The 12,192-nt window shown below is 36.1% G+C and overlaps 1 protein-coding gene across 1 annotated transcript; it reads left to right on the forward strand.

Annotated features, from left to right (window-relative positions):
* The first annotated feature begins 3,306 nt into the window (after nt 1-3,306).
* On the forward strand, nt 3,307-11,879 carry LOC142043136 (homeobox protein CDX-4-like). Its single transcript, XM_075053936.1, has 3 exons — nt 3,307-3,736; nt 8,772-8,917; nt 11,606-11,879. The coding sequence occupies exons 1-3, from the start codon at nt 3,307-3,309 to the stop codon at nt 11,810-11,812; spliced, it is 783 nt and encodes a 260-aa protein (XP_074910037.1). The 3' UTR covers nt 11,813-11,879.
* Nucleotides 11,880-12,192: the final 313 nt, after the last annotated feature.

Below are 12,192 nucleotides of genomic sequence, written 5' to 3' on the forward strand. Positions count from 1 at the left end.
AATTATACATAGCATTTTAACAGGTAGAGAAAAAAAAAAAAGGAAAATTATAACCTTGGAGTTAGTTACTCTGGCAAGCCATCTCTCTGAACTATGCCAAAGAGCATAGCACTCTTGCTGCCAATACCACACAGATCTTTCCTGTTCTGCCTTTATCACCCACTGCAGAAAACGGTATAATTACAAACCTCCATATGGATGAGATTTCTGGATCTAGCCCACTACCTCAGAACTACTTTCGCTTTCCCACCACACCAGAAAGTCAGGAGAGGGCCCATGCTAACATGACAGTTCCACAAACACTTTACACAGGCGTAGACAGCACACCAGCCCTTCCTCTACCACCCGCAACTCACTGCCATCCCCTCACAGTGCAAATACGGACAAGACAAGGGCAGTTCACTTTTTTCCCTCCTCCTCTTTTTTTTTTTTTCCTTTTTTTTTTTTTTCTTTGACAGCAATGCCCACTGAAAGTGTTCCTGGAACTACAGTGTAAATTACTGTTATACACTGAAGATGCAGTTGTTCTGTGGCTCTGAAGCTACTGACATGCTGGATCTGGGCAGGAAGGACACATCCGTGGCCAAGAAATGACCCTTGGGAAGGCAAACTCAGATTAACAGTCAATTAGCTCTCAAAAAACATCAACCCCAAAATTTTGGTAGCCTCAAACTACTAGACTACATGCAAAGGTATTGTTCCTTTTTAATACATCCACATGGTTCCGTTAAACAAAATGGGAGGCCTAAGAGTCAGGGTGCAGATCATTTGAATGTTGCCATTTTAGTTATCTTATTCTCACTTCAGTGTTAAAAATCTGCAGTCCTACCCAGCAATCTTATCCTGCTATGTAAATCTTTTTAAACAAAATGCCTTATTCAAAGCTTACTATTGTTAGCTGATATCAAATCAGTGTAGCAATTTGCCATCAGCGTATCTTGATCTAATTACGTTCTGGAAAGAATCGAAATAGATCTAAAGAAAATTCAGATAATGGAACAGGCAAAACAAGAAAGGGAAAGGAGGAGCATAAACAAAAGATAAAAGAAGAACAAAGGATAAAGCTCCAAGATACAAAAAATAGGATTACGTGATACTGAAATTGTGGGGGGTATGTGCAGAGGCATCCCATAAAGAAAAAGGAAGACCAAGGATTAAAAATGTTACCATCATCTAATGCATTCTATGAAATCAAATGTCATTCACAGAGATGTGAAAATGGTGTGCTTAGAAGTTGAACAATGTGTCTGATCTGAAATCTACGAGCAACCAATGTTCATTTGTACTATGTCAATGGATTTCAAATACAGTCAATGGAGACAAAACTTCACCCTCCTATGGATCTGCCTATGACCGACAGCTCTGTGTTACTTTCAGTAATACATTGCAATTTAACTGCTGGCATAATGCTTACAAATAGGTCAAAGATTCCAAGGATACTTCCAGTATAGGAAACATGTCTTGTTTAATTTGGATGATACTCAGGGGAGTTCTTTGTTCTTTTTAGTGCACATCAGTACTAAAAAGTCTGTGGGCTCCCAAAAATTGTATTACAATTCCTTTTCTTTCCAGATGAAGGGAACAAGAGTGTCTTCTGAATTTTTTTTAATGTCTATTTTTATAAGGGTACACTAATTACAGAAGGCCTTACTTTTTCCATGTCCTATCCCATGGTGCAACTTTCCTCAACATTGTTAGGATCCCAAGGATTAATAAAGAAATCTGTAAATATAGCAAAACCTTTATAATTCACTTTGCTACACTTCTCAGTAAAAATTCGTTTCTCAAAAAAACCCAAACCAAAACCACAACCACTCCACAGAAAACGAATATCTTTCCTGTCTTTAAATACACACTTAGAATCCTTTAGTGCTGGAATTAGAAGGGATGTGTGAATATGAGTAGTGTCAAAATACAAAGGATACTGAATGAAAAACCACACCTTTGTAAAGGGAAACAACTCATTGTAATTTGCACCTCTTTTGCAAGCATACCCTTTGACAAATAGCTCATTGCAAAGAAATCCATCCAAGATAAAAATGTATCAAATTCACTCTACAAGTTGTAGCTAAACAACCACAGAGAGGCAGTTCTCAAGTCATAAGGTATGGTTTAGTTGTCCCATGTTAATATCAAGCTCTTAGTAATATAAAACCACCTTCAGAATAATTTTTCTCAGTGGGAACGCTTACATTGACATATGGGGTACCCATGTGTCAGGCACTTTACAGAAAAGCATCAAGGCAGTTCTGATCCACTAGCTTGATAACCCACGTTTCTCCTTGCTGATTTCACTTACCTAAGCTGCCACTGCTGAAAACAGACTACTACACAGCAGTTTCAGAGGAAGGAACAAGCATTTCAGGCAGATAAAGGTTGTCTTCAGTTTGAAACAGAAGCCAACAATATTACTGGGCCCAATCAAAGACTTTTTTCACTACTTTTGAGAGTCATTTTCTTTGTACTTCTGGCACTGTCTTTGTTAGGAAGATTTATTGTCTGCTTTTTAAAATTTATCAGTTTGCAATGGCCAACAGATGAAGGGATCTCTTTACATGACTCTGTATGGGGAGAGTGTGAACATGTGCATTACAGTTAGAACCTTAATTTCTCCCATGCTGGAAAACCACTTAGAAACATCAATAATGAGGGGAAAATTTTTGAGACTGTTATATTCACGACATGCTGTTTACAAGATGCTGTGTATTCTGAAGTTACTGACTTGCAATTATACAAATTGACCATGTCCCTTAATTTGAGAAGTAAAAATGAATTTTTTTTCAGTATCTGAGAAATCAAGAGAGTAACAGATTTATTTGTTGATTGATAACACATCACAAAATAAAGGTTTCAGACAAGAATCATTTGAACACCAAACGTTGCTATTACAGTTACCACTGTCTTTTCTTAAAATAAGGTCTACTTACTAAGTTACAAATACAAGCAACCATTGCATCATCTTACAGTACTGGAATTGCTGTTGGATATCAGGGAAGGGTAATAGGATAGATAAAAGTTCTCTAAAAGAGAAAGCACCAGAACTAGCAGAAAGGTGGGGTTGGTCAGCCCTTCATTTGAATGTAAATGTAATTATGAGGCAGGCAGTTAGGCTGACGTCAGACAAGATCTTGGTAAACCATTACCACCAGCACCTGGTAACACAGTTGATAATAAAAGAGGATGAAGTAGAAGATTCCAAGCAGAGTGGCATTATTAGAGAAAACCAAACACAATTATTTTTAAGCAGTGAAAGAAAATACAGAAGAACAAGATGTTATGACAACATATTTACAATCTGTGACAATCATGTACGTGAGCTCTCTCTTGGATAAAGAGAACAGCATGTATCCAGGATCTGCAAGGGGTAACAACAACCTGCCAGTGCAAAACTTTGTGTCTACTCCACCCTATTCAGATTACATGGGATATCATCATGTGCCAACTCTGGACACCCATGGACAGCCTGCGGGAACCTGGGGATCTCACTATGGCCCACAGAGGGAGGACTGGAACGCTTATGGCCCAGGACCTTCCAGCACGGTTGCTGCTGCACAGATCAATGGCTCATCTCCTGGGCAGGTCTCCTACAGTTCTGCTGATTACAGCTCCCTCCATCCTGCTGGATCTGGGGGGTTACCTCCTGTAGATACAATTAATACACAGCAAATCTCTCCCAACAGCCAAAGGCACAGCTCTTACGAATGGATGAGGAAAACGGTGCAAGCTAACACTACTGGTAAGCGTATATTCAACTTTCAACCTGAGAAAGCATCTTCTGCTATCACTGATCTTATGAATAATTAACTTTACTTGAAGCACATAGGTTGGTGGGTTATTTATGACATTTAACCTACTGCTATTTAATGCAGTTTTAACTAAATTTGCACTAGTTTCAGTTTTGTCCCATAAAGGCTTTATACGGTTACTATAGTGGAATGGCTGTTGTGTTTAGATATGGCTGCATCTCACTCAAGTCCAGGAATCTTTGTTCTAACATTCTGTAAAGCATTTTGGATGAAAAACATGATGCTCTTGGGAATGTTATGGAACCATGAACGCAGCAACATTTAACAGTTACAGGCAAAAATACTACATAATTATTTTGTGCTGCAAGGTAAATATCGATATAAAATCAGGTTGATCTTTTTAAATCTTTACAGACTTTTCAATACTTTGTGCTCTGATCCAACTGTAGTGATTATGCAATTTTCTGCTGTTGTTCCTGTCTTTTATTTTTCTACCTAGATTTATTAGGTGAGACGAAATATTCCTAGAGAAGTAATCCGACTCAAATGATCAGCGTAGACCATTTTGTTTGCAGGCCACATATCTCATCAGTTAAGCTTCCTTTTCATTTAGTTTCAAATCAGTTTTACATATTTTTCTCACATACCAGAATTTTGCAGCTTGCCACAATTACACAATTAAAAATCACTTTCTTGCAAGCGTCATTTGTTGATGTGCCTGTTTTTATCACAAGCTGCATGCCAGATGAACCTTTCGGTGTATATTCCCAAGGTGTAAATTGGGTGTAGCAAGGTTTGCTAAATCTATTGTTAAGGTTAGAAGTAGTAAGTGTGTGTTAGAGAGCATCAAAGAAAATGCTCTAAAGAAAGAAGAGCAATTACAATTGGAGCAATCTTAGAAGACACAGAAAATCAGCACTGCTGCTTGAGACACAGTCGTACTTCAAATGGTTATTACTAAAGAGCAAAATTAGTCTGGTAATTGTTTCTTAGTTGTAAAGCAGATACACACCATTTTCCCACTAATACTAAATATAAAATACTTAGTGAACATTAAGATATCCCAATGCAATCCTTCCACTTGGAGCCTCTACAAAGGTCTTCAAAGCCAGGCAGATTTATAGTCTGTTTTTTCCCCCTTATGTATACTCATGTAAATCAGTAGTAACTTCATTAACATCATTGGAGATTTCCAGGTGTAGAAGTGATGCAAGACTTGAATGTAAACCAAATTCAATCGGGACTACTGAATGTCAATGAGGCAACCCTGTCCCTGTCATGTTGCCACTGAATTTTAAATGTGTTCGCATTCTTAAAGAGTAAAACAGACTTAAAAATCTAAATCTTAGTTTTACACTTATTGCACAGACATGGAAGACCCTGAAAAGTTTCCCACACGCTTGCTCAACTTCATAAAACATATATGCAATTCAGAAAAGCAGTTATGTGCTTAAATTCATCTCTAGTCTGAAAAGCACTTACACAGAATTTACACACATGCCAAAATACTTTATGAACAATACTAGACAGGTGAAACAGGGCCTGTCAATAGATACATGTCCCGAGGCTGTACATTCCTACAGCCCAGTCCTTTGAAGTGTTAAAACCAGCTCAGGACTTCACAGAATTGGGCTCAAGACATCAACCCAGCTTAAAAAAAGGGTTTGGGAGAATAAAGCATGAATGTGGTATTTTGCAAAACAAGAAAAGTATCAAGTAGATTTAGCTTTTCATTGGTGTTTTAAAATAATGTTCACTGTAAAAACTAGAAAGTTATAATACCGATACATAAAAAGTTGTGAAAAATGAAAGGAAATTCAAACAAATAACGACAAGGCTAAGGTGATGCACGTAACAGCTACTTATTAACTTATCAATGCTTTTTCTAGAAGATAATGTAAGAAAACTTACTTGATGCCACTATAACCACTCTTTGAAACAGACTTGGTCTCTGTTTTTCCTTATTGCCATAATATTTATTACTCATCCTATCAAACTGGCTACTGGCTCCTCCCCTTCAATATTATCACTGCTTAATACAGTTCATTGCTCTAAAATTTCAGAATTACAGCCTTAAACTTTACAAATATATTTATATACATAAATATGTGTATGTCCTTAGCTTCACTAGTGGTGTGTACTCACATCGATGTATGCGAGCAGCATGGAATAACAGAAATCAAAACACAGCTAATTAAATGAGCGAGCTTACTGAAATACTGTCCTAAAGCCAATGGGAATTATTTTGGGGGATGGGATGTTAATGGGAATTTTTCCCCCTCAATTTAGACTCTGTTAAATATACTACATTCTGAATCAATATTTGTATTTAGCATTTTATACAAGAAATTAAATTACAGGAAAAGTGAAATGAAAATTTACCTGACCAAGTCAACTCTCAGGATGAAACAACATCATGAATACAGAAATACTATGTCCTTTCAACAGATAAAATTTGATTTGAAATTATACATCCTCTTACTAGAAGACTGTAACTGTATATTCAGAACCAAACCTTTTTTTATTTCAAATACACAGACATTGCAAACATATGAGGCAATAAGTAATTTTAAAAAAACAACCATCAAAAGTGGGCTTGCTAAAGGTATCTTCCCAGACAGGCTATCAAAATGAGAAAAAGAACATCTACAGAATTCCTTACAGTCTGATCCCTTTTTTACTAAAAATCAATGACAAAATGCCCTATCAGCTTCAGTTATGTAAAAGCAGAACTTCAGAGCCATTCATTTCTAAAAGCTGTGTAATCAACAGTGTAAAATGTGTGTTTTATGAGAGCAAGTGAGCCTTCAAAGCATGAAGCTTACTGAAAAGAAGGTATCTAAACAAGGGCCTAGAAAAAAGATTTTATATCTTTTAAAACTTTACATGAAACTTCATGTGGGAGTGATCCTTCTCAGAAGGAGAATGGACTTTAAGTGGACTAAACAAAAGGACAACATTATTTTTATATTTTGCAAGATCAGCCTCAGCTTTTTTTTTTTTTAACTATAGTCAACACATTTTATGTCTTTGTTTAAACAAGCAGTGCTGTACAAGTAATTCAGATTACATCACAGCAGAAACACAGCCAGAAAGCAAAATAGAAAAGTAGGAAAAAAGGCCAGGCCTCTGCTCTAATGCTAATTTATTTTGCTTTGTAAACTAGTTGTGACATCTATTTTCCACTGGCCTACATTGTCTGAGGTTTTGAGGCCTATCTGTCATATTGAGGCAACAGACCCTTTTAACACTTCACTTTGCTTTGATATGCAGTCTTGTCTCTTCCTTCTCCCTCTTTTCTTCAGGAGTTATATTGCCGGAAAGGGTGATGATTTTCACAGCAAATAAAGAGGCCTTCTCCTAGCTTTATTGTCTTCAGAAGAAATGCTCTGCGAATTTTATGACCAAGGGGAATGGGGAAACCTACTCCTTTTCTCCACCCCCTCAAATCATGGTTATATTTGCTGATTATAGTGAAGCCGGAATAACCCTGTTGAATTTTAACTTGTTTTCAAAGATTACCTTCTAAGCCTTCAGTTTACAAGGAACCTGAATATCTATACTATTGTTAACATTTTAACTATCACTTAGAGCAAACATTTCAAAGCCAACAATTTGTACATTGCAAAAAAGTAAACTTAGTTTGATGATTGTTTTAGTCCTGCAAATTTAGGCAGGAAAACCTTGTACACTAGAAGTCAAAGTGGCATAGGATTTGGGAAAACATCCCTAATTATGCGTACTTCAAAATGTCTTAAGCTATGTCTACCTCTAGCCTTCAGATAAAAATATTGCAGTCTATTCTCAGTGTTGGTCCAAAATTAAAGAGAACTGAGGAAAAAAATATTCCTTCATCTACTGCTGTCCTTTTTTTCTCTGCTAAGATGAAAGAGTCTGACATTTGTTTAGGGCTTGTAAATTCCAAACCAATTGGTTTGTGTTTCTGAATGTGAAAGGGGTTCTTGATAAGATCTCCTTGTCGCTCCTTTGTGTGGCGTGTGCTTCATCTTAACACCTCAGTGGATTTTAGGGAACCACTTTAAAGGAGTCTTTGTCCTACAGTTTGTCCCAGAAAACTCACATCAAAAAAAACCTGAGAAGATCAGAAGAGAAAGAAAAACTATCTAGTTGGCTGTTGAAAGTGCAAAGGAGAACAAATAAGTTGAAAAGTGATCTCTCTGTATTATTATTACATGAAGAATTGTTTAAAAATGTCTATGAAATGAGAGGTATCTTCTACGCATCAAGTAATGCTTCTCTTAACAGTATTAATCCAATATATCTAAGAATATTTCTTTTATACATTAGAGAGAGGATGATACTGAAATCCTTTCACAAGTATTTTATTGCCTCGTCTTACAAATTCCCAAGTGCCTTCAACTCAAAAGGGAAGCTCAGCACAGAGAGTACCCCCAGTAATACCTCTACAGGCACTCAGCATCTTGCAAGACTGGACTTTTTTGAAAAAATAAATTCAAGATACTATTAGACTTATAAGCATGTCCTATGGCCACACAAGAAAGCAAAAGCATTTCTAGTATGACATTTATTTGTGTTAGAGAGCTGATACTCAAAAACTCAAATAAAGAATTAGGACATGGTGCAACTAAATAAATTGTGACTGAACTTCAGTCTTGAAATCCTGTGTATTTATGCCTGCATAGATGTGGAAGTCACTTCAATGAGCACTGAAATGAAACCCCTTTGAGATCAAATACAGCCAGCACCAATTATGTACTGCTATGAATTATTTAAGATGCTTCAGGGTGTTTTTCACTTAAGAGCTTTACATTTAAACGCATGTTTACAGAGAGAGGGAGATAAAGAGGCAAAGACAGTTATGATAACCAACACTCACTCACTTATTCACCCGGCACCTCATATTCCTTCTCTGTAACACAGAAAACAATCCCATGCAAGTACTCCGTAGTTTAATTAATGTCTGTAAACTGTTTGAGATGTTTGAAAGAAAGATGCTATAGAAAATCAAATTCAACATATTAATAATATTTCTTTCTTGAACAGGTAAAACAAGAACAAAAGAAAAGTACCGAGTTGTTTACACAGATCATCAGAGACTAGAATTAGAGAAGGAATTTCACTGCAACAGATATATTACAATAAGGAGAAAGTCAGAACTTGCAGCAAACCTGGGACTATCTGAAAGACAGGTACACAGAGACTATCCATCATTCGTACGCACCCATTCACAAGACACCGTTACTGCCAGAGGACATGAGCAGCATTCACGTTCTTTATCCAAAAGTAGTGCACAGGCAACCATGATATAGTTTCTGAATATATTTGACACACAGAGAATACATTACGTAAATACAAATTAATAAATAGGCTAATTTCACAGAAACCTCAAATTATGGGTAACTAACATAAGGAATTAATTTATACTAGAAGTAGTATTTATTCTTACGTGCCTAACTGCTTGCTAGACAGCTAGAATTTGAACAGTTCAGCTTAACATTATTTTAGCTATGTTCTCAATAGTTATGACATTCACCATTTTATTTCTTCTTGCAATCACATAGAATGGTGGCCAGAAAAAAATCCAAAGCATTGGATATATTTCAGCTGTAAGCTAGGAAAATGAAAACTCAGCATTCAAAGAGCAATCAAATGAGATATCTATGTATTTTTTGTTACAAATTTATTGCCACTGTTTCCACAGGCCTCTCCACTCTTCCTCAATCAGTTAGATTTCAGCACATTTTAAGGAGTTTTTACAGCCTTTGATTTTCAAGTCAGGATTTCTTTTTGCTATTATGTTCACAGGTACTTCACCTATAGTAGTAGGTCACACCCACTATATACAAGATGCTTTAAGCGATAAAATTTGGTGCCAAAGTTTTATGCCTGTTATACACATATATGTATCCAACAGTCTCCGTTCAGGAAATTTTCAAGTGCATACTTAGATCCATTTCTTCTTTGAAAAGCAGCTCTGCATTTGTTCATATCAAGTACATATTTAAGCTCTGTCCTAAATAAAGGTAGTCTCCTGAGCAGGGGCCCAGGTTTCTTAGCTGGGTTCATACAAAGACTAGAGGAATTCAGGATAACGAATTTCCTAAAATCACCGAGTTGGAGAGCTCACTTATGAAGCACAGCTCTGCAGTCTGCAAATACAGTAACTGTTGAATGCAACCCTCCTTATACAACAGAATTGCAATGGTTCTGCTACAGTTGGAGGATAAGGGAAGATTTGGCGATACTGAATAAGGCATCTCATACCTTAGCACCCAGATTTATTGCCCCCAGGTAAATTTAAACAAGAGATCTTTCCTTTTAGAATTTTACAAACTTTTGTTCTTTCTGAATATAGCCATTCAGTTCTCTAAAATATTCTCCTCTTTCAGTGGCCTCCTCTGCTTCTGCATTCATTCTGTGCAAGAACATGGAATAGAGAGGGACCAATTGAGGCTGGAAGCGTAAGGATGCATAGATAAGCAATGGTATTTTAGGATCAAGCACTGGATTTTTATAAACATACTGTAGTGCAGTGATGTTCAATCCCAGACCCAAACAGTACATAGATTACACTGTGCAGACTGTAAGTGGCCCCAGAAAGTAACTACGAAAAACAAGTCTATCATTGATGGACTAAAGTTTGTTATACAGTAGGATATAGCTGCATTGGAAAATTTTCAGAGAACTTATGAAAATTATGAAAGATTCAAAACCTCCACCTTAATGTTATGCAAGCTGGCTGATTTAGAACACAGACATGCCTGGAATAACCAGTGATACCACATAAAATCAGTGGTTTCCTGTTACATAGCTGTTGCTCTTAAAGCCATCCAATTTTTGACTGGTAGATATTCTTCAAGTATAATGGAGACAAAATACATAATTTATCTGCATTTCTACAGGACCAATGACAGACAAAGATAAATGCTTCTTACTGTCATTACCAGTAAGGTAATAAAAAATAAGTAGAAAATAATAATGAGATTTTTAATACAAAGCAATGGTATAACTTTCTATATCATACTGTATTCAACACACCTTAAAGGATGCAACAAAACCTGTAAAGTAAGAACACAAAAAAAATGAATGATAAGGAAAACAGTGTTTTCTACTCATTCACACTTCCACATCAGGAAAGAAAATATAGATAATTAAACTAAAAGAAGATTTCAAACAGATGGGAGTCTACATATGCACAATTAGCCTGGGAAATTCACTGTTATTAAGTAATGCTGATGTACCTATCTATACACAACATAGTAAATATGTATCTGTAAAATACATATACATAGTCCAGAAACAAAAAAATTCAAAACTTTTAAAATGCATAAGAATATGTATACACACAAAAATCACTCACAATATAAATGAAGAAAAAGAACTTTCACTACCTGGGTTTGAATTAATCTGTAACACAGATAAAGAAATCTTCAAAATTATTCCATAACTACATCTTCCTAAAGTACGACACATCCCACTGTCAACGCTTAGATGATGAATTAGGTGGACTCTGAGTCTAAATGAGTAAGTTGATTCCTACATTCCTAAATGTAACACAGCAAATTCCCTTTACACCAGGTCTAAGAAAAGAAAGTAATTTTTTACTGATTATGATGCAGAAAATGAATATAGAGTAACTAAAAAAATTGTTCGCTGCACAAGTCCAGTGTTTTGTTTTGTGGTTTGGTTTTGGGGGTTTTTGTTTGTTTGTTTTGTTTGAGGTTTATGGAGTTTTGGGGAGGGGGGTGTCTGGGTTTTTTTTGTTTGTTTTGGTTTTTTATAATTTTTTTTAACATATCTATATTTTCATTGCTATTATTACTGTAAAAAGTTGACCACTACTTTGAATTCATCAGGCATCATTTATAACACCACAGGTGAAAATCTGGTTCCAGAATCGCCGAGCAAAAGAACGAAAAATGATCAAGAAGAAAATATCTCAGTTTGATGGCAGTGGGGGCTCAGTTCAGAGTGACTCTGGTTCACTCAGTCCAAACGAAATATCTAGTTCTTTGTTCCCACCATCACATGGAATAAATGGATTACAGCCTAATGACATTCATCAAGTCATAGTTTCAGAATGAACAGAGGGGAAAAAAAAGGAAAAAAGAAAAAGCAAGAACACATTTCTCTGCCACCCCTTGAAAACTTGAAAGCTCAACTTCGCAAAGGACCATTCTCATTTAACTGTCTTCAGGATCTGGGACTATTATCAAAACATTTTAATTATTGCAGAAATCTCAGGGAACTTGCACTGCTAAGATTCATCACTCAAAATCTTTGAGTAGGAGGTAATTTGCTTCAGACATTGACACAAAGAATGATACAACTGAAGATTCAAGTAAACGTAGTTCTAGTCTGATCATATATATACACACAGAAAACTAAGTGAACTGATTATAAAATAGAGTACTATTGCATAAAATATAAGATGCTGGGTGTATTTGGTTTGTTACATTCTATA

The sequence above is a fragment of the Buteo buteo genome, chromosome 22, assembly GCF_964188355.1.
Source record: "Buteo buteo chromosome 22, bButBut1.hap1.1, whole genome shotgun sequence".
Classification (NCBI taxonomy): Eukaryota; Metazoa; Chordata; class Aves; order Accipitriformes; family Accipitridae; genus Buteo; species Buteo buteo.